Below are 26,587 nucleotides of genomic sequence, written 5' to 3' on the forward strand. Positions count from 1 at the left end.
CACACACACACACAAAAATACTATATTTCTGTGGGTGTTCAAATCATTCTTGAACTCCATCAGACTTTGTGCCATGACCATTGCCCTTGGAAAGCCTGTTCCAGTGCTTGACTACTTTTTGATGAAGAACATTTTCCTAACACCAACCTGATTCTCCCCAGATGCAGCTTCATGCTATTCCCTGTCACTGTCACAGAATCATAGAATCAGAGATCCCTGAGATCAGGTGCCCCTTTGCTCCCCTCATAAAGAAGCTGTAAGGCTGTTAAGAGGGTTCCCTTTGGTCTTTTTTGAGCTGAACAAACCGAGAGACCTCATCTAATCTTCATACATCTCGCTTCCAGGCTCTTCACCATCTTTGTAGCCCTCCTCTGGATGCTCTCTACTAGCCTTGAGTCCTTCATATATCGTGGTGTCCAAAACTGCACACAGTGCTGCACTAGCACAGAGCAGATTACGATAATCCCTCAACTAACAGTGCTGTGCTTGATGTGGTGCACCCCAGGGTAATTTTGGCTACCGGGGCAATTTAACTATCATAGTTTTTGCAAGTCACATATCTCTAACGTAGCCAAAGCCTCAATATAATTGAGATTAAGACAAAGAGTCCTCAATAAAAAAGGTGTTGTTGTTGTTGTTGTTGGTTTTCTTTTCTAGAAGGGGAGGGGGGGGAAATGGCTTAGTTACAAAGTTTGAAATAGTACACAAAAAAGTTCCTTTTTTGACTAAAGCAAGCTAAAATGCTAATAATATAATGTAGCTCACTAGAATAAAATTTTTTTTTGCAAAAATTACACTCTTCTTACTGTGAGGCTACAGTGCATACATAAAAATAAAATTGAACTTTAAAAAAATAAGAGTTATTATTGTTCCTTATCTGCTTTTTACTTAACTATCCTTCTACTTTTTATTTTTAAAAACATTATATAATAGGGTAATATGGTAAATTGCAATTCAGTAATTACATATTATTCAATATAAATACTCCTTAGAAATTTTGACAGTACCTGCAATTCTTTTCATCCAAGATGCTTCATCTATTCCCAGATTGTTGTTAATGATTTTCAGAATATTTCCCAGAATGATGCTCAGATGCTCAGATGTTATCATCGTACAGCAAGGCCCAGCACTTTCAGGAACACTCTCAGACCCTCGTTCCCACCAGTAGGACAAATAATTGCACAGCATGGGTAAGATAACCTCAATTACGTGAGGCATTTCAGTATACCTTGCTCCAGACTCTGCTAAATTATTAATTTCCTTTATTAGTCCATCCAGCTGAGGGATCTCTGGACACATTTCCTCTACTGTATCAGGCATACCTAAAACTGCAGGCAGAAAAGGAAAGGATAGAATATGAAAAGGTTCATTAACAAAACAGGGGGGACATCTGCACTCATTTATGTTTAAATCCAAAGTACAAATAACAGTTTTGCTCTATTTCAGCATACAAACCAGTTTTGAGTAATATAGCTAACAGTTTAAGATTATGGGTAAAATTAAAACTCAAGTATGCCTTGTTTACAAACATTTGCCTCTCACTTGAGATAGATATTGGAATCTGTCAAGACTAAGTGGAATAGAAGCGTGTGAAGAAAAATTGTGTAAAAAGACACCTGTTCCTTAAGGTTTCATGGAATCAGGGTCACATTCTGCCAGAACTTCCCTATGTCGAACTGCATTAGAGTACTGGTAAGACAACTAAGCAGGAATGATATTTTTCCTCTTCACATAAATTTAAAAAAAATGTCTGCTAGAGGAAAGGGAACAATGTTAACAGTCTTAACAAAACAGGGCAAGGCTAAAATGACAAGTCATCTTATAGAAATAATAGGAGTTTTCTCCTAAAAAAAAATAATTACTACTATTTGTTTCTAATATTTGGATAGGAGTAAATAGTTTTCTCCCTCCTCCTTCCCCCACTGAGGAATAGTACTCACTTGCTCTTTCTCTTGCACTTTTTGTGTTGAAGACAGACAATGGGTTGTAGTGGTTGAGAGAAGGTTCAAGGAATGCTACTGGAATGGCTGCTGCAAGAGATGCTAAGCATTCACCAAGTGCAGGACGTTGCCTGTATATGACAGATACTAAAAGTTATCAGAGAAGAAAAGACTTTCACTAGGCTTCCCATTTCTAGCATATGTTATAGAAGTGCAGTAACATTTATTGCTAATACAGCTTATCATTCTAATACAGAAACTATTTTGACAATTTTGGAAAATTTTGTGTCTCACATGAACAAAACTTACTGGTACAGGAATCAGCTGAAAATAAACCTCAACACAAAAATAAATCTAACCAAGACACACTACCAACAACAAAACATCATCATCGTATAGCTGCATAAATACTATTTACTAGGAAAAAAAAAAAGGGGTGGAAATGTATAGATGAGGGTGCCTGAGAAATGAGTTAGTACCTTTCAACAAAAAACTTACACTCACTTAAAATCGAAGCGAAATTATTCTGAAGTTCTGAAGCAACATTTATACAAGATTTTGTTACACATTATGTACAAATTGCTTAAATATAACACTTTTCATCTTTATATATATGTACATATACATATATTTGTGTGTGTGTGGAATAGCTGTTGAGAACTGAAAATTCTTAGCAGTGCTGTTTATTTAGCTAGAGATGTTCTGAGGGACAATAGCATAAAGTAATTTTTGTAAGCATATGTATATATAGATATATAGATATAGATATACCAAATGGAACGAGTCACTGCATTATTCAACTTGAAGGAATAACATGCCTTTTAAGAATCTTTCATTTAAAAAAAAAAAAACATTCCTTGTGATCTGACCTGAAGTTAAAGAAAAAATGGCACTTTGATCCTAAAGCTGAGCACTGCTTAATTTCAGTAACAGTTTAAGTCAGCTCAACAACTCACACAGTTTTACTGAAATACTGAGCAGTGTGTTTGAAATCCTGTCACCTACCTAGACACTGATGTCTGCACACAACTTATTTTAAGGTTCTGAGTGAATCTAGTGAAAGTTTAGGAGACTAACTCATTTCCTGAGATATATCTGATCTGAGACTCTTCTAGGAAGGCAACTGGCATGATTCTACACCTATATCTAATACAACTATCCTGTGTTTGTTAACAATAAAGTAGAAGGCTGTGCTGTGAGCTCTTCCTATCTAAAAGCAACTTAAACACAATAATCTTTTAATTCCTGTGAGATCAGTGTCCTCCCATTACCATTGCTACCACAAGCTACTAAATAAGATATGTTTTAGTAGCTTGTGGTAGCAATGGTAGTGGGAGGACGATTAGACTAGATGATTTTGTAGGTCCTTTCCAACCTTGTTGTTCTATGATTCTGTGATCATCCTGACTCCTAGTTACAGTAGGAGTGAGGCACTACCTGTCTTACCCACAAGATCTGTGTCAAAGCATATTTAAGATGTTCAAGTCAAGGAGGAAAAAGAAGAGCCCAGTTTTGTAATGGATATATAAGTGACTGAATGTATGCATATATGTGAGAATATCTTTTTCACACAGGAACTCGCATGCAGGATGGAGAGAAAGAATGCATGCAGGGTGGAGAGAAAGAATTGTCCTGCAGAAAGTCCTTGCATTTTGCAGGAAAGAATTGCTAAATAAATTCTGGACAGAAGGAAGTGAAGACCAGCATTATTAGGCAAATGTAGGTAAATGTTCTCCTAACTGGACTATATAGCTGAATTTCCTTGGTGTCTCTGAGTCTGTGAATTTTAAACTTTTGATTATATGATCATGTAGAGTGCCTAAACAAAAGCTTTCAGAAGCATAAGGAAGGTTCAGTGGTTACATCTGCTTCTGTCTTGTGACAGACCAGCTATTAGGGTCCCCTTTTTTGAAGCAGTACCTATGGATATAGGCCTCTTCTAATGGAAGAAGTTCTAAAATCCCAGTTTTGGAGCACATCACAGCCACTAGATTTTTCAAATTTTAATATTCACAGTTTAAAAAAGGCAAGTAAGTGGTAAATGAGTTTTCTTTGTAGAGTTAAAGGCTGTCAGAAGCTCTACCTGTGTTAAGGATTTTATGATCTAGACACACGTTCTGAGAAACTCTATTCAGAGTAATACTTGAGACAGACATTAATTACTCGACCTACTTATGACAGCAGCATGTCTAGTAACATGCAGTAACCAAACTTTGGGAAGCTTAATAGAGACCCATGGAAAAAAATAGCTTTCACTATGGTTCAACTAAAGACACTGCAGGTAAACCACAATATGCAGGAGAAATTGTTCAGCTTTTGTTTGGCCAGGTATTTCTTTGTGTAGATACAGGCAACTACATTAAACCTAAATTGAATATTAAACATTTTCAAACTGTTTCTGATTCACTTTTCATTCAAACTGCTTTAGTACATTAGGAATATTTTCCTAATTAAAAAAAAAAGATTTTCACGTGCTGAGTTTTTCACTCAATACCTTTCAACGTAGATGTTCTTCCCAGTCCCAAGGGAATAGAGGCTACAAAGAATTCTGTAACATGAAACTTGTACATCACCCACTAGAGAAAAATAAGAAGCAGATAATAAGTATTTATTCAGCTAAACACTTCTTTCTAAATATAAAAACGACAGGTCATAAAAAATGCCAAGAATCCAGCAGAAATTTGTTAATAAATAGTGCAGATTAACATGTTTGTAGAATATAATTTCAATCTAAACTACAGCAGTCTATGAGCGTAACCTCTAGGAATGTTATCTAGAGCCTCCCCACCTTCTTGAAGCTTTTTCATTGCTTTCCAACTTTCAATCATCTTCAGTTCTGGAGCTGTGGTCTTAAATACATATAAAAAACTTTGGAACAACATATTGTTGCATCTCAAGGAATTTTAAAACTAAAATACAGAAAAAAAATCAAGGAAACTTTAAGATAAAATAATGAAGAAAAAAGTGTTTTTCCAACATACGGAAACAAAACCACAAGGAATAAAAATGAAAGCTGTCTCCTTCAATCTAGTAAGTATTGTATGTAAATGTAACAAAATTAAGCAAACTTATCTTCTGTGGAAAATCTGAGTCATTAATTGTTAAAAAGGTATTTGTATTACTGTAACATAATTAACTTCAAAATTAAATAAAATACTTACGAAGTAAATCAACTCCAAAATGATACTGTGAAATATGCTCAAAAATTGACGTCAAGACAGGTAGCAATGCTACTGTAGTATAATTGATATTCTGTGAAACACCTTTGATTTGTGTTCGTGAATGTGTAAATTTTCCAAGTTTAAGATTTTCTGAAGTTTTTTCCAGATCTTCAGCTGCATTTTCAAAAAAAGCACGTAGTCCAGCTTTAACTAGCTCAGATCCTGATTTCATAACAGTTCTGAAAAATAACAAGGGAAAAATGTAACTGCCCCTGAAAACCTCTGCTATGTCTATACAGTTTGTTATGAAAACTTACAACTTACCGAGTATCCAGAGACTGAGCTAAGATGTGCAGGCAGCTCACCATTGTTGTAGAATCACTACCTGTTTAGAGAGAGAGAGAGAGAGAGAGAGAGAGAGAGAGAGAGACAGTGAGAGTACAATAACGTAGAGAATGTAGGATAATCTACTGATCCCAAATGTCACTATTGAAAATATACAAGTTAAATAAGACATGGAATACATCTCCTGCCCCATGTCACTGCATGGAGAGTTGCAACTGGTTCCAAAATTTTTTGTACTTTTGTACTTGTATAAAAAGAGTGAAAAGAGTAAGTAAAGTCTACTTAGGTTTCATTTTTATCACTTGACTCTGCAGTATTCCAAGCTTTGTATCTTGTGGCGTCTACATTTCTTTCTTAGTTTTCTTACCATTACCTTTGAAACAGGTATGTTTTATTTCCCGACATCCCCCCTGGCCTAACCAGAAATTAACCCATCAGATTCAACAGTCAGATGATGGAAATCAAACCAGTTAGTGTATGATAAGTCTTGAAAAGAAAACAAGAAGCAACCACAAAAGCATGAGATTTTAGAAGTAACCTGGATATTCTTCAAATTTTTTAACTTTATCAAGATCTTTCTTAACAACTTACCAAAAATTGAGATCCTATGTCTAACAAGAGCAGCTAGTTTGCAGAACAGGCTAAAGTAGAAAAGAAGAGAAAACAGCAAGACAAGACAAAGATTAAGATTTGTTTAGAGAATACTAAGAATATGAAAGAAAACACATATGATTTGTGGAAGGTGTACTTAGAATCACACGTGATGACAGTAATCAGTAAAATAAATGCATTAAGCAGCACAATCATAGAAGCTTCTGCATTCTCTAATTTTCTAAGCTTCTCTAATTATGAAATGACTTGAGGTATTTAATTTTCTTATAGAAGTTTCCAACAATTATGTAATATGTGGTTGAGTCATTCTTCATGTCTAGGAATTATTTCTGAGTAAGAAATTTTGATAAAAATTGAGCAGCATTTTCTTATTTTACTTCATATTTTGTGGGAAACTAATGTTACAACTCTTCTAATAAATTTAAACAATTTGAGAAGGTATTCTTTGCCAATATTTTGCGAACTGTGTTTGTCCACTGCTCATTATAAGATTAATCCTGAAATAAAGATTTCTAGCAAGTATGTCAGGAGCTTGGTATGTCTAACCTACCTTTCAAAACAATAGGATAATTAAGATAAAGGGCTACCTTAACTTCTAAAACTAAAGACAGCTTGGCAGACTTTTTTTATTGTCTGTGATATATTTTACAAATGAAATTAGAATATAACAAAATAAAGCAAACATTCCTTAGAAACTGATGTGTTCTCTTAATAAATTGTCATCGTGATATTTCAAGAAAAAAAACTATACTTCCTTTAAAATACTGATAGCTAATTTTCTCAACTAAGAATGGAAAATAATTCTGAGATGTTTCTAAATTTCTAATGTTAGACATCTAACTTCTTTCACACACCTTTTTGAAGACGTTTTGCAAAAGACTTATCAATATCTCTCTAGCTTTATAAATTTGACCTGAGTGATGTTAGGGAAGTCATAGAATCATTCACAGACTGATATTAAACAAAGTGAAATGAAAATTCCATCCTCCTAAACCTGAGCCAGTTCACCAGCTACTGGAGGACCATCTTGTACTCTTGCATAAAATATACCTGACAGTTCAGTAAAGCAGTATATTAGGAACGATGTTATAAAACTAAAACTAAAAATAAAGAAGATGATAGTAAATAAATTATAAGAATAATTTAGAAAAAAAAAAGCATGTTGGAAAATAAATGGAAGGATGGAGCCTTCTAGGTTCGATTCTAGGCCTGGACTTATATAACCACAAGCAAATAAACTTTACTTTCAAAATCTGTATGTACTGAAGAAAAGTGATCAGTGCTGTCCAGTGGAGTGAAGGAAAGCAAAAGAAATTTGACAAACCAACAATTAAAGTAAGAAAGCTTAAGAGTAAAACAGTTTGAAGATTATAATACAAAACCTCCCACAGAAAATAATCTATAGCACACCTTGAACAGAGAGGGAAAAAATAGCAATAAAAATATTAGATTACATTCCTACTTAAGTACATACTAAATATTCAACTTTATATGTTGATTGTAGAAAAATGAAAGGCAACAAATTATAAACTAAAAGGAAACTGTCTCCTCTGAATTGAGTTTTCTAGAATAACTTTGAGTCAAATGGTTGATTCTAACTAAATCTAATACAGTACAATTGTCTAAAAAATTACTGAATTCCAGAAATCTGGGACAGGGAGCAATTGTGTAGAGAAGATAGAATCCATAATTACCCCTAAAAATCTGCATCCTGGTATTTTCACATTCTCTGATATCTAAAATTTAAACGTGAGACCATTTAAATACCTAACAGTGGGATAAGCTTTGATCAGAAACTGATACCAACAATGAAAAACAAATTCAGCAGAAACTAAACTTTATTAGTTCTGTTGCTCACTGAATCATTTACTAATGGTTTTGATACTATTTCCCTTATGAAGTATTTGCTCATGTTGGAAATGGGGAAATGTGTTAGCACTCTGTAGCAGCATCTTTTAGGCTTCAGAATTATTTCCAAAATTGAAATTCAGTAATGTTTGAACTGAATGTAAATGAAAGCTCTCTTAAACCACAGTCTACTGCTTGAACGTTTCAGTGAAGAATATAACTGATATTTTCTGTAGAAGCTTTGAAATCTACCTAGGGTGTGACTAGCTGTATTCCTTTGGATGCCCTTTATTTCAGACTCCATCACAGACATATAACAAAGGTTCACAGGACCAGTGTGGGATTCCCTGACTTTGTTCCTTTTAGATATCATTCTAATGATGACAGAAGCAGATATCTTCTTAGTGTATCCAACTGAAAAACAGGAGGGAAGATGAGGAAAGGCAACAAGCTGTTTGTGAATTCTGACACTTGAAGTAGTAGAATTTCAAACAATAGGTCAGTAGTGGGAATGAAGAACCTTAGGAAACAGGCAAGCTAGAATAACAAAAACGAATAGATGAAAATGGTGCAGGATAGACCTCTAAGGACTTCCCAATGATCTACATTCCAAGAATTTCCTAACAATACCATCTTGCATATGTACCATATATTTGCCTCAGACAACTCTTCATCATCCTTCCGTTTGTTCCAAGCTTCATGAAAATATTCAAAGATAAGATTGTGCTGTTCTCTAAGGACATTCTAGCACAAAGCCATTAATTCTATTCTTTCTAAACTAAAGGCCAGACTCCAAAATCAATTAGTAATCCTCAACCCCAAATAACAGAGTGGAATTGTTCTCTGCTTTCACAGATGGTGCATCATAAATGTTCTTTCCATCACATGGATAATGGCAAGAAATACAGAATTTCCTGCAAAAATAACTCAGATTTTCCATACCTAGGACCTTTCACAAGGGGCAAAGCTTATTTGTGACCAAATCTGTAGTGTTAGTCTACTTGCTAAATAGCCATTTCATAATGTCTGATATACAAATTCACCTTAGCGAAGTTTTAGGTCCAGAAAACTATTCTTTATCGTATAAATTTGGTTTACATTTTGCTGAAATAAAACTTCTGAAAAGAGTTTATAACAATTTTTTTTTTCATACACTGTTTACAAGATGAACTAATTAACAAGTATTCTGACGAGAAAATATCTAATTGTAAATAAAGATACAGAGATTCTGATCAAAAAGTCACAGGAAAAGAGTTTATCTGAATTTGATAGAGGTGAAGGACAAAACTCTGAAACTACTGTTTCTCAGTAACTTGCTCCCCAGTATGCTCTTCAGCTTCAAATTTTTCCTTAAGAAAAAGATTTTCACCCAACTGCTAATTCAGTTATTTGTATTGGTTTGATTTTATGTCATTTCAAGCTAGAAAACAAGCCATGAGCATGAGAAGAAATATGTAAAGTGCATACACACAAGTTAATGTTTATGAAGCATACATGACAAAGCTAGTGACAAAAGTCATGAAAAAAATATGACTATTTTTTAATTTTCCTTTAACTGTACAATAAAAGAGTCAGAGACACAACTGAAGTAATGAGGATAAAATTCGTTAAAAATCTGTTTTATTTCCTGAAAACTAGATATGAGCAATTTAAATTTTACCATTCCATTCTGAGTTCACAACCTAAATGTTCTCTTAATAGATTTTCTATTCCTTTGTATTATTTAATCTTTAATATTTATTTCACTGCTATTGGAATATCAGTTGCATCACAGCTGAAAGCAAGGGTGCATGAAAACAGTTTAGATAAGCTTAGGACATGATGCTAACATGATGGAGAACTGCTGTTAGAACACTGTACTGTGAGAAAGATTTAAATGATTTTATAAATATTGATTTTTTCCTCAAATTCTTATCGTCATTCTGCCTATACTGAAGAAAACACTTGCATTAAATGGCATGTTTTATATTCGTAGTCATATCTGTGCCATAGTCTGGCAATGACAGCTGTTATCTTCTGAACATTCTTTCACACAAGATGACTGCATTTTGCAAGGCTGTTAACATTTCAATGTGTCAAACTTCAAGTCTGTAACCTACTTCTGAAGCTCATATGCAGAAAATGCATACTATCCCCTTTTACATATTATCATTCTTGTTAAAATTTATTTACAATCATACACATGAAATTAACGTGCAAGCTATTTTAGTGATTTTTCCCACTCCTTCCTCAATTATAGAGCTACAACACAAATAAGTTCGAATTTTTTACATTCTTCTCTTAGGAAAATAATCTAATTTATTGTATCAAAACTTCATGTCCTCTGTTTAGCAATTGAACTGAAAGTAGACAAGCTTCTGTGGTTTTGAGCTCACGTCAAACCAAAGAATACTGGATAATGCTACAAAGAGCAAGTAATAACATAGTACATAGCAATATGAAATGATTGGTATTCTTCAGCCTACAATGAAGCCAATAGAAGGTAATGCTAGTAGAGTTGTTTAGTAGGCTGTTGACTATGGCATTAATAAGGTTGTTAGCATCCATAAAGACATGTTGTCATCACACAACGTAAGACACTAGAGAGACATTCAGAGCTATCTATTTTAAACAAGAATACTTTTTAAAAAACATGTAACTTCATAATGCATAAAATTTTTTAAGTATTTGAATATTTACCATTGTTTCTACAGGAATACTAAAAGGATAAAAAAACTTCATTACAAGTGGAAGTGATGGAAATGATGCAGAAACTTAATTTTATTTACATATAATTAATAAAACATGTAATTAATAAATTGTAATATGTAATTTAATTCTTCAGACATATATTAAATAATAGTAAAATAAGGAATGCTATTCACAATCTGCTATTCTGCTAAAAAATTATATCTGAGGGAAGTGAGATTTTGAACTATCCATAAAGCAAACTATATGAACTATCCTTTGAAAGTTTTTACTATCTAGATAGAACCCTCTTGTGTGTATCTTAATTTTCTACTTACCTTGCTACCATTTCCTTTTCCTTATTTGATGCATATCCACTGCTACTGAGTGTTTTTGTTGGAGAAGACAGGAAGTACAAGCAGTGATTTGTAAAGTATTGATCAACTAATGGTAAAAGAACCTAGGACACAGAGATACAAAATGTATTTTTCTCAGAACACAGAATGATAACTGTAGCAAGAATGACCTGATTGGTGAAAGTTAATTCAAAGTATTTTAGAGACTCTGTAATGGTTGTGATTTCTCATTTCAGACACAGAGTCATATAAATTAAAATCTAAAGTATTACAATTTTAATTAAAAGTTACATAAATATTACACAGTGTAATACAGATCTATCTATTTCGGATCTAATACTACAGTCTTACTCTTCTCTCATTCAACACTGATAAACATTGCTAAGAGGAATTTTCCTCTCCACTGTTCACATAATTGCCCAGATTATTGTTGCTCCATAAAAGGAGAGGGCTTGTTTTTAAGCTCCTAAATAATCCTAAAAATCTGATTACTGACAGCATGTGTTAGTATATTTACAACACAAATGTGTAAGAAATAACTAAGCAATAATTAGACAATACTATGATTTTAGTGTATGCTGAGTAAAAATATCAAATTATTTATACACTCAGTGTTTTTCATTTAATCTAATAAACTAGTTGCTTTTAACTTTTATGTTCCTTCTCGCATATAATCTTTTCCAACAATTATACTGAAATATTTTGAAACATTCGGAAATGCTCGAACCCAGCAAATATGTTGAAATATTTTTGAACACGTTTGGAAATATCTTTAACAACATACCATTCATTGCTTACCAGGAAAAAAAATGGAAAAGATATATTTCTGTTATCTGAAAAGCAGTCTTAGATTACAGAACACCACATTCTGTACAATAGAATATAAATCTATATTACTTGAAATATTAAATCACTTACTTTGGCAAAGAATTTTATTTCTTGGTCATGCGGGGATTTTTCAGTTTTTCCACTAGTAACAATGGCTTCTGCAAGGATACAATAAAGACATGAATAAGAAGATGTCTAAAAATAAAAAACACAACAGCTCTTTGATATAGATTTACACACTTAGTTTTTAAGGAATGCAATTAAAACAGCAGAAACCATTCTGTTTATTACTGGCTAAGATGTCCAAGAACGCAATCTACAAATTAACAAACAGAATTACACTTTCTTGAAGGCAATAAAACCAGTAGTCACTACAAATTTAGACACAGCACTAAAATATTTAAATATCAACTTGAATTATTTTCAAAATAAAATTGGCAACTTACCCAAATGTGCAATGAACTCTTGAGCAGAGTCAACATATTTTAAAATTTTCTTCAGAAACTTAAAGGCAAACCTCTTTTCCATGGATGAAGCATCCAAATCCATGTCATTCAGACCCCTATATTAGAAAGTATTAAGATAAATTGCATTGATAAAGATTATAGTATAAACTATCATGGTATTACGAATCATTCCATTCCTTATAATCTTCTACATATGGTAAATTTTCATTAATAACATAAAATGACCTCCCAGAGCAACTCTTCCTTACCAATTGCATAGCAAGAAACATAAAAATCAGTGCACATTTTTCTAAGAGATTTGATAGCTGTGGATATATGTATCTAAAATATAAGTATTTTAACATAAGAACTTTGGGGAGATGTTGCTGCACAAATGAAAACATGGTACATTTCAATCTAACAAAGCAATGCACTGGTAACCTCATTTCTGCTACTGGCAGTTTAAAGTGCCAAATACTTGGGAAGTCTGCAACTACAGCTTAAAAAAATCAGCCTGTCTACCACATTTTATTTCAATTTTTCACTATCACAATTTGTTTTTAATGAAAAAAAAACCAAACAACAAACCTGAAGTCAAAATGGCTTAAACTTTTGAATGAGAACATAAGTGACAAATTATTACAGCAGTCAAAGTATCTGAAAAAATTTCAGCAGTATGTGAGCAGTATTTCAGCAGTCTGAGGAAGCATATATAGTTTATTCCTGAGATAGATTCATGACCTAAATCATGACTGGTGAGTGCAAGATTGAAAAGAAATAAAAGTATTTGTGGTTAGTTGTGCCTAGTTTTACAATGTCAATTTTTCCTGTAGCTACAAATGAAACCTACTTCAGTGGAGTTCTAAAATTCTTTAGGATCACAGAAAGATATAGTTAGGAAGAAACTTCCGAAAGCCATCTAGCTTACAAAAAAAAATTTGTTCATGAACACATTGTAGACTAAAAAAATGGTTAATGTCAGCAAAATTGTAATTTTGCATATGCTCAGTTATTTTTATGTATTGTAAACAAGTGCTAGTTACGGTACAGTAAATTAAAATTATATTATCGAAAACCAAAAATACAGCATATTAATAAACTATTTTTATTTTTGACAGAATAAGCCCCCATAGGCTAGAGTACTTTCAAGTAATAACATTTAGTGTTCTATTTGAACAAGTTAAGGAGCAAGTGCCCACAAAACAACCACTTTGTCTTACTTCAGGGAACTCAGAACTTTTTTCTTAAGAACCATGTTAATGTAGGCATTTTCTTACAGTATCAGACCTCAGATTTATTTTCCCATAGTCAGACTAACAGCTGCTAATTGCTAATTTAGAAGTTTTGAATAATCTGTTTGTTGAATAATAATGATGTTATATCTTATATTTATTGTGATCATGGACTTATTAAAAAGGTTAGCTGTCTTCACTACTTCAGATGGGTCTTTCTGAACATAAAAGTAACAAGGACTTTGATGTATAGAAGACATGTCAAACAGTAAATATGTTAATACCTAACAGAATGCAGTGAGATGAGGAAAATTATCATTGTTAATGCACTGAATGCAAGCAAATAGTTCAGTAAAATAAGAATCTTACCGAGATATGATTATGCCATTCACTTGAAGGAATTTAAACAGCTCTTGTGCCTTTTCACGGTCCCGTGATTTCTCCTTGGCTGTCAATGTGTCGTAAGGTACCAATAAAGGATGACTGCCTCCACCTGTGGTGAGTTGAGAGAACTGTAAGGTTTTTTTTTCCTAAGGTTTATCTTTCTTCAAATACAGAAATTGTTCAATTTAGATTGTTTTACACTGTCTTCTTTCAGACTTTTCCTTCTCCCTCATTTTGTCTTTTCTGCGTGGTTGACAGGATTCCGACTTACCTTTGCTTTCCAACTCCATTTTCTTCTTTTTGGCCCATATATTATGGTAGTTTTCTGCCATTACCTCAACCATTCCCTACATTGCCATCAGGAAAAAGAAGATGATGCAAAATTAAAAGATTATAATTAAATCTGTAAATTCACTTAAGTCAACAGTCTTGAGTATAATCTATGCTCTTTGGTAAAGGAACATCACCCACAGTCCATTTGGCTGACTTAGTCTATGCATTCAAGAACTGAATTTTCCCACTCTAAAGTGGGGAAAAAAAATCCACAGATGCTTTCAAATAAAGCAGCAGAAGGCTAAATTAATAATAATTATTCTAATTATTATCTTATTCTAGCTTTTAAGTGGCTTTAGTCATAAACTAGTTTTTATTAAGCTAGGGACTATAATATATTAAATGAAAGGAGAGTAAGTGTTTGCTAATTGTATGACGTCTGAGAGTTGAAATAGCATGAAAGAAATCTATTCTGAAGGTAGGCATTAGCCACAATCCTCCCCAAAAGCTATTTTCAATGACAGTGAGAAGACAATACACAGAGAACAGAAAGTTAAATCTTTCTGCACAGATGATGACACTAAACTAAATAAAAACATCTTTTTCAGGAAATACAGACTCTTTGCACACAAATACTCTAACCTCTCGTAGTAGGTATTAGTCTTGAGTCTGTTTGTATAAATACTGAAGTAGCATTACATCTACTTATAGACAGTAATAATGACAAGAGCAACAATTTATCATATAGGTAATGTTTGGTAGCATCACAGTCCATCAGACATGAAATTTGACTTTTTATATTACATGAAAAAAAGGGAGAGTCAATGAAAAAATCTGAAAGTTAACGAAGTGATATGAAGTACATTTTATTTTTCTCAGTACAAACACAGAAACAATAAATTACACGATAATATTAAACAATGGTGTTTCCTAAGCAAGTTGGGAATGACTACATTAGTTAAGAAAAATAAATGGTGAAGAAATCAAAACATAAGACAATAGAACCTCAAAAATAAAACTTTTACTCATAAGGATCAGGTGGTAGACCATATTTTTGAGCTAACATTCTATAGAGCCAGGATGGAAAATAACAACATGCATGTCTAGATGAGTACTACGACATCTGTGTCAACTACAGTTATTAATAAATTAACCAAAAAGTAAAGGTCTGTTGGAGGAAGATCTGAACCAAGGACCCAGACTCAAGATAAAGATAGAAGGAATATATTCAAGAAAAATAGCATTTGTTTTGTAAGTGTGTGTTAAGAAAGCGTGTAATTCACGCATTAAAATTTTACTGCTTTGCAAAGAAAGGTAAAAAACAGAACTAAGACTAAGCAATATAGAGCCTTTATAAAAGCACACTTCTAGTATATTTTGACAGTGATAACAAAGGTAGGAAAAGAACCAGAAGAACAGATAATCACAGGCAAATAAATAAATAATCAAAGAACAACATAATTCCTAGAACATCAGCAGGGAAAACTGCATCAAGACAAGAATTTTTGGAAAACTAGCTTTGGGTTTTGAAAATTACCGATAATGGTGTGTCAGTACAGCACAGGAACTGGTTTGTATGTTGGACACACTAAGATTCAAGAAGAGTGTCAAAGATTCACTGTAAATAGTGAATTCAGTGAGCTCTTGGATGAAAGAAGACTGGAAACAAAAGCCGAAATGTAAATGAAAAATGGTATTTTAGTAATAAATTAAGAAAAAAATATAAGAAATTTCAAAGCAATAATCTGATAAACTAAAGTAACTAGTCTTACGTGCTGTGTGAAACAAAAACAACAATGAAATTGTACTATTATAACTGCATAAGTATTAATTCCCTTTTTGAGGAGAGGGAAATCTCATTCATGAGACCAAGAATAGGGAAATGGAAATCCCTTCTTACAAAAAATAAAAATAAAAATAAAAGAGTTATAAGAAGTTAGGACTTGTAGCAAAACAGATGTTGAAAGAGGGCATCAAAGAGACAAAAGGTGAAAGTAACCATCTTTAGCTTGTTGTACATGTATGTCTACAATACATGGATAATGAATACATTCAAACTAGCAAACTTCTGAACAAATAGAACTCTGAAAAAGTATATATAATGAGGAAAAGAAGAGGGAAATATCAAGTTGTAGTATGAAATCATTTGTATTAATTGAAGTAATATATTGCCATGAAAACAGATGGAAGGGATAAACAAAGAGGAATAGGCTAAGAAAAAGAGTAACTCATATAGTGGTTTCACTTTTCACTTGGAAACACTTACTGCAGGAAAAGAAGCAGAAGGAGGGCTAGTGTTGAAGAAAGAATGCTGTAGATGTCCCTGTTCATTACATAGGAGTTGGATTAGATGACCTTTAAGGGTCCCTTCTAACTCAAACAATTCTATGATTCTGTGAATATGGGCAGATGACTAAAATTAGACAACAGTAATTATAACATATAGTCAAGAACAAAGAAAGTCTTAATGTAGAAGACAGGAACTCTGACATTGAACTTTCTGAAGACAGTTCTGCTACAGGTACTGATCACTGTGACTTTTGGAAAAAAGAAAGCACTGAGGGAATAACTTCAGTGAAATGGAGAGTTAAAATAAACAGCGTGAAGAAAACAACCAAGAAAATAGGCAGCTCTGAGGTTCTTAACTAAGATGAGGAAATTACCCCCAGAACGAGCTTAGGAAAAAATAAAAAGAGACTAAATGTAAAACCATAAAGTAAGAGTAATATGCAAGTTTGAAGACAGACAGACAGTATAAATATTAGTGAGGTAATTAGATATCTCTTTATTCTTGAAAAGACTTGGAAAAATAAAGGTGGGAAAGAGGATGAGAAAGAAGAGTTTCAAAGTGGATAAAATAAAAGAAGACTAACACAAAGGACACCTTAAAAGTATGTATTTGTAGGGCTCAAATAAGGAGAAGCAAACAAAAACCCAAAACACCTAAGCAAAGGTAATCTCATTTTATGGCTTTCTTTCAATGAAGGTTTCTGAAATAAATAACATGAATTCTTTCTGTCAGGTTTTTCAGCATATGGACAGCAAAGCAAGCATCTTTGCATAACATTGGGAGTATCAGTTCAAAGTAAGCACAGCACAGGCTAAATATATATCAAAAGCTATTTAGAGTCCCTTCCCTAGCTTTAGGAGAACTCTCTTAGGAACTTAGCAAGCAACACTGGGATAAAGAATAGAAATCTGCTTTTGAAACTGTAAATACGGCAAGTCACCTTACTACAACAGTGAACCACAGCTGAAGTCACATACACACTCATAAAACCTGTTGAATTTCAATTCATCAATTAAACATCTTTCCAATACAAAATATCCAAAACACAAATACAAACCTGAAGTTCCCTAGAAAGTACCACGTTAGTGAGATCAAGTGGTGCTGGGCTATATCCATTTCCCTGAGGGAAAAGAAAAAGAATTATTTTCAAATAAGAAGCATTTCAGATCTATGTGTGTGAATATATAACTACAATGTCAGTTATTGACGTTACTGTCTATGGGAATGTACAGACTAAGAAAATGATGCAATAGATTTATGCAGTCTTAAAATGTTTCAACTCTGAACATTCCAATGCAACAAACCTATTCATGAGACTTAATGTGAAGTCACATACAAATCAATGGTTTCAAACTAATTTAAGATTTTGAAATCCTGTACCAAATCACATCATGCATTTTGTTCATGTTTGTTTGAAAACATTTTTCAATTTAATCTTGTATTTTGGTACTATCGAGGCACCGTTTGAACTTCTAGAAACGTAACAGAATCCATGATACGGTTTGGTATGACACACATTTTCTGTTAGCCAAATCTTGCTCATCATAGTTTTAAACAGCTTTCCTTATCCTTCAAGATACAGATAAATTGAATGGAAGTTTCAATATGTTAGAACAAATAATTATGAAAAAAATAGTCTATATCACATCAAAACACTAGGCATTGTATACCTGACAATTACCTGAGAAATATGCAAGTAGACTTAACAAAAAGTATTATATGAGCAATCTTATTATCTATCCAATTATAATCTGGACAAAAGTCAATTTCGGATTATTCTGTTTGATAAAGAATTTTTTTATTTTTATCATTAAAAAAATGAATTAAATACTCTGGTATGTATTCTTTGAATGAATATACAAAAACTCTCTCCAGTAGATTTGGTCTCTGAACATTGTTGCATTTTAAAAATTGGATTTTTTTTCAATCCCCTCTGTAGTGTTAAAGTTTTTATTATCATTATTATCAAGACAAGATTTCCACACGTGGAACTCTAACATTGTAAATTACATTCCATTAAGAAAGAATCTAAAAGAAATGTCATGTATAATCTCTTAGTAAGTTAACAAGCAATCCTTTTTCCTTCTGAACTCCACCATACCTGGCTAGACTGAGATATGCTGCGGAGCTTTTCATTTTCACGCTGTTGTAACATTGCTTCTCCCCCTTCCTTGGTCCTTTCGAGGCTCCACCCCATGGCCAACATGGTTTTCAGGGATTCTCTCACAGGCCAACGATAAATTTCTTTTTCCTTTGATAAAAATAGTTTTCTTTATTCAGCAAGTAGTGAAAACTCAATAAAAATAGACCGTTCTTCATTACAAACTCTTGCACTCTACAAAGCTGAATAAAAATTTCTACATTATATCTACACACAGGTTATGATCCCTTCCACATGAGAAACAAGCTTTAAAGTAGTCAGAGGCTTTTTTTACTTTCTACTTTCTTTTTTTTTTTTTGATGGGTATATATTATTAAAAACTATCATATCTCAAGTGATATGCTCTAAAGCAGTTAGGGAGTTTGTATCTGGAAATCTATTTAATTAGTTTCTACAACCCAGAATAATTTAAAAAAATTATGGCAGTATGTGTAATAAATTAGCTGAGTGATAGTATATATTTGAAGATAAAAGCATGAGGCTTTTTTTTAATTTAATGTTCCTATATTTATATCTAGTTGTGAATGCAGAGTACTACTGATACATACACTCTTCATATAAAAACAGCCATCAGTAAAAAAATTAGGAAAGAGTCTGTAAGTTATTAGACCTTTGAAAAGTAAAGATGCTAAGTAACAAATTTGAAAAGTTGTGGGAAAGAAAATTGAGTGCATCATATAAAGACTTTTCAAATCAACCTAATAAAAGTATTTCATCTCTTTCTATAAATGAGAATTTTTGTGATACTTACTTAACAGGACAGATTTTAAGGAAAGACATGATTTTAGAAATGGTTTAAAGCTTTTGATCTAAGATAATTTCAAATATTCTCTTTAAATATTCTTTTTAAACAGCTTCAATAAAAATTCACCCAACAATTCTTCAGCTCCTCTCTGAAGATTTCACAGTAATTTATAAACCTTGTGAAATTAAAATTCTTGATTTTGTCATCTCAGTTTTCTGAATGGGAAAAGAGTGGTCAAGAGTGGGACAAATGTAAATGACTTATTTGAGTCACACAATGGATGATTGCAAAAATATGTAACAATGCAAGTTCAGTTCTGTGTTTTGACGACTTGAAGACATTTGTGCCTACTTAAGAAATTCAAATAAAAGACCATTTATAAAATTTTGAATGTTTCTTCTCCAACTTCTGTAGCTACTCTGGAGGAGTAGCATCTCCTCCAATTTCTTTAAAATTTTCTACTATCCTTCCTGAAAACTGAATTGTCTTCAGATATGTTAGATTAAATTTTAGCCTAAACCATAGGAATTACTGCTAGTGATTTCTTCACCCACAACAACCTAAAAACTCCATGCTATCATGTCTTTAGTACAGATTATCTCAGGCCTATGAAAACATCCTAATGAAAGCATGTAATGCATGCAGGGCTCTATATCTGGCTACCTATGTCTATAACTGCATATTTCTCTATGTGTAGATTTCTGTGTGCATATCCACATAATCACTGTAGTATATAGATATTCTTTTTTTAACCTTAGGAATTATAGTTTGAATCTCCTTTTATAATATATATTTGAAACAGAATTTTAAAAGTACAGTACACACAAATCAAGTAACTTTCCATTAATATAGCTGAAGTATTCAATTACCTTCTCAGTTAAAGTTTTGAAAGGTCTTATTAATGGATGAGTCTTTGTATTTTCATCCAGTGAAACACCGTATTTCCACCCATTATTAGTCTGAAAAAAATATACATACTGAAATGAGAGCAGGACAGAAGAATAAATGCAAATTTGCAAGTTTACTTTCTTATACTGAATTGCTGATCTACTCCAATAGCTGCACTGTGCCAGAAATTTTTACTGAACAAAATGCATGCACCTGAACAGAAGAAAACATTCTTTTGCACAGACCCACACAATAGCAGAATTGTTATTTCTGTATAACTGTTCAGTGCAATTGCCATGATGAGATGTGGTGTCACCACTACAAGCAGGAGTCAAAATGGCAGTCCATGCAGTGGTAATGTGTATTCCCCATTGAAGAAAAAGTTGAAGACGCAGCCCTCAGCATGTGAAGTGACACGCATTGTCTTTTGGAATAGCAAAGACGTGATTCTTCTAGATTTCCTTGAACTCAGATAAACCATCAACTCTGACTGCTACATCACAGTGCTGACTAAACTGAAGGCTCAAACTTCCAGAGTAAGTCCAGAGAAGACGACAACTTTTCTCTTCAGTAATGCCAGGCCCTAAAAGAGTTTGAAGACTGGAGTACATTGCCAAACTTTGCTTTACTATCCAACCACATCCACTGCATAGTCTAGATTTAGTGCCCTTCTAACCTCCATCTGTTCTGGTTGATGAAAGATGGACTGAGTGGGTGACATTTTCCTAGCAACTACACTTTCATAGCAGCTGTGAAACAGTGGGTCACGTTTGCTGGTGCAGATTATGAGCTCGGCATGCAGGCTCTTGTTCTTTGCTGGCAAAAAAGTATAGATAATGGTGGTGACTGTGTTGAAAAACAGTGTTTTGTAGCTGAGAATTTTATCAGATAGTGTTAATGTGCTCTTTGTATCTGTTGTACTTTTCATAGAAATAAATAGGAGGCATTACTTTCTACTGACTGTCATTTATTGCCCGATACCTCTTTTGAAGTGAAACAGAGACAACACAGCAGCAGAGAAGTTTGAAAATTATAGGCCAAATTGATACATAACAGTCTTAAAGTTAGGAAAGAAAAGCTCTATTTCCCAAAGTAATAAAAGACATTTGACTTCCCAAGTACTCTCCCATATCACAGATTTGCTGCAATAAAATTGAATCTCTGACATTAAAAGAATATCACTATTAAAGCAACATTAAGGTAAGGAACACAAACTCTTACTTTGAAAAATAGAAACAGAACAAATTAATCAGTCCCTATCAAATTTTGTCTTAATAAATTCAAACCACTTTGAAAAAATTGTAAGCATCAACATACTTTCTTGAGGAAAAGATTTCTTCCAAATATCCCTAAAGAAATAAGTGGGCATTAATCTGAACAAGTTCCTATCATTTAGCTATTCACATTTTTTTTCACCAATCATCCCAGATATTACTTTGTAGTAGTCCTCTTCTGACAGTTGCCAGTGTTAAAATAAATCCTACCTTATCAAAAGCCCATTTATCATGAGAATGCTCAGCATATTTGCTGACAATATACTCCAGCTTTTCAGGAAGTACAAGGCTGTAAACAAAGGAGAGTTTGGTCATTCAGCTGTACCTTACTATAGTCTGATTTATGATAAAAATATAGTATAATTAAAATGCTACATTCTCAGATGAAGCACAATATTAGTATGGACATTTTAGGCTGCATAATTACAGATGATGGAGGGGCTTGACTTTAACAGCAATAATCAATTAATAATAATCAGTTACTGAATATAAAAGTATTAGAACTCTATATTTTAAGAAGCAGAAGAGTTAATTAAAAGGCCATTTCACTATCAGTACTAGTGTTACTATGAGTACTAGTATCATTAAAATTCAATTACGAGCTAACTTTATGTGCAGAGGAGAAACAAGTGTTAAAAAGGAATAGTATGAAAATATATAACGAAAGGAAATCGCGATGAATTACATAACTCACTTTGCTGTGTTGATGGGTTTGGGATCAAAATTTCCTTCTGGATCCACTGAGGTCTGCTTTTCCAATGTTGATCTAATTCGCGTATCTAAATAATCAGGAGGCAAAGCCCCAGCTATAGCACTTAGGCAGGGCAAGGCCATTCTAAAGAGCTCTGGATCATACTTCTGCAGGAGAGATAGGAACTGGTTGGAAAACCCAGTAGAAAAACATGCAAAATGTTAGTGAAAACCAAGCAGCCATATGTACAAATATTAGAAGATGCAAACAGTAAAGCACATTTAAAAATTACACATAGATTACACAAAATTATTGCTGCATAACGTTTTCCTCACTATCAACTTGATATATTTTAAGACTAAGATGATTGTTAAGAGTATGCTGTCACTTGTTTAAATTAAACAATTTACATATGAATCTTAAACTCTCCCTGGGCCAGAAAGGCCTGCAAAGGAAGGATTAAACATTATTTGCCAAGACATAGGAGGATAAAGGCTGCTCCAAAAGTAATGCTTCATATTTTATTATGTTGGCTGATGGCATCAGAAGCGAATGTTGGTGGTATGGCAGTAGAGATTGAACTTTCCTGCCAATATTCTATTCCATTTTGTTGCTGTGTGACATATGGCAGCGCAGGGGTGGTCTAACAAAATGGTGCCTGACACAAATGTGCACAACAAAGCAAAGGTGAGTCACTGAATTTCTTCATTTGGAAAATATTGCACCCACTGACATTCATCAACACTTGCTGAAAACTTATGGAGACTAGTAGTAGATATTAGTGTAGTGAGGCAGTGGGTGGTGCATTTCAACAGTGGAGACAGCAACAATAGGTGACCTCTGCTGGTGCAGATTTTTATAAGCATTTTATGTAGGCTGTTGCTCATCAGTAGCAAAAAATGTGTAGCTAACAGTGGTGACTATGTTGAAAAAGTGTTTTGTAGATGAGATTTTTTTCTATCAAATAGTGTTCCTGTGCTCTTTGTATTGGCTGTAGTTTCCATGGAAATAAATAGGAGGCATTACTTTTGGAACAATTATTCATAAAATACTGTCTTTGCCCTTCTAGAATTATTAATTCCAATTTTAACTGCAGAAGCCATTGCCATTTCTCCCTCCTATCCCCTAAATTGTTTTCAGTTTAAATCATGCCAGTCAGAAAAAGATTGTATTTACTGTAGCATGTTACAAAGTGAACTAACACCTTCTGAATAATTATTCAAATAGTCTAACTAGCTCTAGAGATAACTATAAAAACACACAGTGTAATTACTTTTGGATCCTTAATAACTTGCCATGAAACAAGTTCAAGGTCAATTGCTACACACTGAAGTATAAAAAAAGAAAAAGTGTAGAGAAAGCAGGTCATAGGTCTAGCTTCCCCTTCCAGCTCTCAAACAAAATTATTAGTATGCCTAGGAAAAATAATCACTTCACTTCTATATGCTTCAGATTCCCCATCTGTAAGATGCACAAAATGATGTACCTTTAAAAGGCTTTAAGATTTACCAATAAACATTATTGCGCTATTATAATTATTTGATAAACAGAAGAAATATTTCTTTTGTTAAAGAAAGAGAAAGACTATATGATATTTTAAAATTTAAATTTGAATGATGACTTTATTTAAGAAAATATTAAGTTCCATTTTATCCAGATATCCAGAAGATATTTGTTGATATACATCACAGCAAGTAGAATGCTTAAAACTTTGAAGTTTTAAACTCTTCTAGCTTTGTTGCAACATTTTGTGCTTAGGGCACAAATCGAAGAAGTGAGATCATAGAATGAATCACTTCTAGTGACACAATTGAAAGCCATGAAAATACCAAGCTTGTAACTACCCCAGCACAAAAAAGAACAGAGAGCACTGTAGCTTAGCAGGTTTACACAGTGCTCACAATGGACTAATGCTCATTTACAGAAAGATGCAAATACTACTGTAGTGGGCCATCAATACTGGCAAAAACATGTGATCTTCATTTATTTGTAAAATGCTAAGACAAATTGAACTCAATTGTGATCTCAAGCTGCACTGACACTCTTCGCACTTGTGACAGCAGTAAGACAGACATAAATGTCATTAAAATCAGATAACAATGATTTTTGAAACCAACTAAGTACAAAAAGCTTTTAGTAAGATACCTCTAATGTAGGAAATGCAACAACTCTTTAATTATTAAAAAAAAAAAACAATTAAAAACTTCAAAAGATCACATTTTGGAACAGTAATATAGTAATATATTAATTTCTAGAATGGTGGTTCATAGATTTTACACTAGACTATGACCAGCAAACTGTCAAAATAAAAGTGTCTATCTGAAAACAAATAACATAGATTTATAGTGCATACACCAATAATATGACTCACATATACATGCATTTCTTAAAATTAATGCTATTTTATGTCAGTAAAAAGTATTATAAGAGTTTAGGAGGGCAGACTGGAGCAGAGTTACGTAATTAACATGTTAGTATACAGCAAGGAATCATCAGTGGAAAGTTATATTTATATCAAAACAAAAATCTTACATTACATTAGTTTAGAGAAAATTCTTCAAGATTCAGCACTTGATTTTCTATGAGAATATTACTTCATTGGTATACTCATTGCCATATCTCCCATATTACATGAACTAATTTTAGAGACAGGCATCTTCTGTAGTCGGCACTGCAAATTACCATTGGAATTCTTTTATAGTCATCCCATTTTGGAATGCGAATTATAGACATTACCTTATGAGACAAGGAATCAAATATTCCCCAAAAAAGTTTTTCAGTTAAATGTAATTCATCTTCTGCTGCAATTCCATAGCTTCCCATTCCTGAAGGTAGACAATAATATTTCCAACACTGTTCATAGTGATTTGTCAGAAGCTAGAATTTCAAGGAAATAAATGTGCATGATTAATTGGTATTTAGTGATATGTCATACAGACTCATGAAGTCTGAATGTCTAATCTCAGTTTAAATATTTACATATGTAATATTATTTATGTCCACACCTATAATTTATTTCTCTACTTCAAATAACTCATAGAAACAGCATTTTTTGTTTCATTTTTATTTTTTAGAAAGCAGTGCTCCCTGTTCTGTGAAAGCATAAAGACTAAAGATAAATTACTGGAACTAAGTTTTATGCTGAATGTATGTACAGAAAGTATACTATTTACCTTGAGTGGCATTTTACAGTATTCATTGAGTAAGGGCACATCAAAAACTAGCCTTCTCAATAGCTGTTGGAGCATAGAGGGACGTAAGTGGCTATAATTAAAAAAAAAGAAAAAGAAAAAAAAAGGAAGATCTGCTTAGTAAAATTTCATTGAGTCCAGTCAAAATGAAATATAAATTGAAATCATTCTGCATATTAGAATTCAAACACTTTTAAAAGTACTTTGAAAAACTTGATATGCACACAGACATAATACCTTAGGAGAATATAACCAAAATAATGAGAGAGGAAACACTAGACTGGTTAAATTGAAACTTAAAGAATCTCACCATGCCTCATCTATATGTAGAAGGGTAAATCACAAAGCCAATTTTTGCACTCCCTTTATGTGATTAGACAACAGGTATGATTGTGCCATATGACAGCAGAGAAAAGGGTGTTGGAGTCATATAGCTTGGTCACTTATTTCATGCAAGAATAAAACACTCATCTTTCTACATTATATGCAGTATATATGCATAATATGTGAAAATAAAATGCATATTCTTATTTTCAAACAAAAGAATGAATTTGTACATAGGTATACATACTGGCAGATAGCAAGCAGGCATTCTTCAATAGTGTCTCGTTGTGCTTTTGTAAGGGAACGTCCTTTGGATAACCTATATATTGTGTGAAGCATGGAGTCAACAAGAGAGGCATGATGTTCTGTTCCAGAAAAGAGGGGAGCACATCTTTTGAGTAACGGAAACACAGCTGAGCAAATATATCTGTTTAGTGCAAGAGCTGCTTCTGTGGTACTTAGAGAAACCTGTATGAAGTAGAAATTGATTATCTCATGGAATAAAGGTTACTAAATAAAAATTTATAAAACATAACAGAGGCATTTTCCTGAAATCTGCTTAGTGGCTGGATGCTAGCATAGTATTCCCAGTATATACATGATGATGACAGTCATTTTATGAACTTGAGAAAATCCATGTCATCCATTTCTCTCATTGAAACAGTTCTCTCTGAACCAATCAAAAAAAGAAAAGAAAAGAAGAGAAAAGAGAAAAAAAGAAACGAGAGAAAGGAAAAGAGAAAAGAAGCAGCTTGCTCCTTAAAACTGGTTAGGGAAAAAAGTCACCAAGCATTATGTAGCATTATTCATCTCAATTTTTTCATATCTACAGAAGTATGAATTTTCAGTGAAATATGGAAGAACACATGAACTGAAAGTAATCATTCAACATATTACATAATATTCTAAGTACTATGGCATAATTACTGCA

The 26,587-nt window shown here is 33.0% G+C and overlaps 1 protein-coding gene across 1 annotated transcript in view; it reads right to left on the reverse strand.

Moving 5' to 3' along the window:
• Positions 1-933: 933 nt before the first annotated feature.
• Positions 934-26,587, reverse strand: part of LOC104911174 (ryanodine receptor 3-like) — a 40,224-nt gene continuing 14,570 nt past the window's right edge. Inside the window, exons 10-28 of the mRNA XM_010711632.3 lie at positions 25,904-26,124; positions 25,315-25,405; positions 24,878-25,018; positions 22,145-22,326; positions 21,661-21,739; positions 20,158-20,247; positions 18,484-18,633; positions 17,440-17,502; positions 14,091-14,166; positions 13,805-13,928; positions 12,204-12,319; positions 11,848-11,915; positions 10,912-11,033; positions 6,038-6,087; positions 5,426-5,486; positions 5,102-5,340; positions 4,435-4,516; positions 1,941-2,071; positions 934-1,328 (exon numbers count right to left, since the gene is read on the reverse strand). Of these exons, the coding sequence (XP_010709934.1) occupies positions 973-1,328; positions 1,941-2,071; positions 4,435-4,516; positions 5,102-5,340; positions 5,426-5,486; positions 6,038-6,087; positions 10,912-11,033; positions 11,848-11,915; positions 12,204-12,319; positions 13,805-13,928; positions 14,091-14,166; positions 17,440-17,502; positions 18,484-18,633; positions 20,158-20,247; positions 21,661-21,739; positions 22,145-22,326; positions 24,878-25,018; positions 25,315-25,405; positions 25,904-26,124 (2,442 nt within the window). The 3' untranslated portion in view covers positions 934-972. The remainder of the gene's footprint in view (positions 1,329-1,940; positions 2,072-4,434; positions 4,517-5,101; positions 5,341-5,425; positions 5,487-6,037; positions 6,088-10,911; positions 11,034-11,847; positions 11,916-12,203; positions 12,320-13,804; positions 13,929-14,090; positions 14,167-17,439; positions 17,503-18,483; positions 18,634-20,157; positions 20,248-21,660; positions 21,740-22,144; positions 22,327-24,877; positions 25,019-25,314; positions 25,406-25,903; positions 26,125-26,587) is intronic.

The sequence above is a fragment of the Meleagris gallopavo genome, chromosome 5 (genome assembly GCF_000146605.3).
Source record: "Meleagris gallopavo isolate NT-WF06-2002-E0010 breed Aviagen turkey brand Nicholas breeding stock chromosome 5, Turkey_5.1, whole genome shotgun sequence".
NCBI classification, from domain to species: Eukaryota; Metazoa; Chordata; class Aves; order Galliformes; family Phasianidae; genus Meleagris; species Meleagris gallopavo.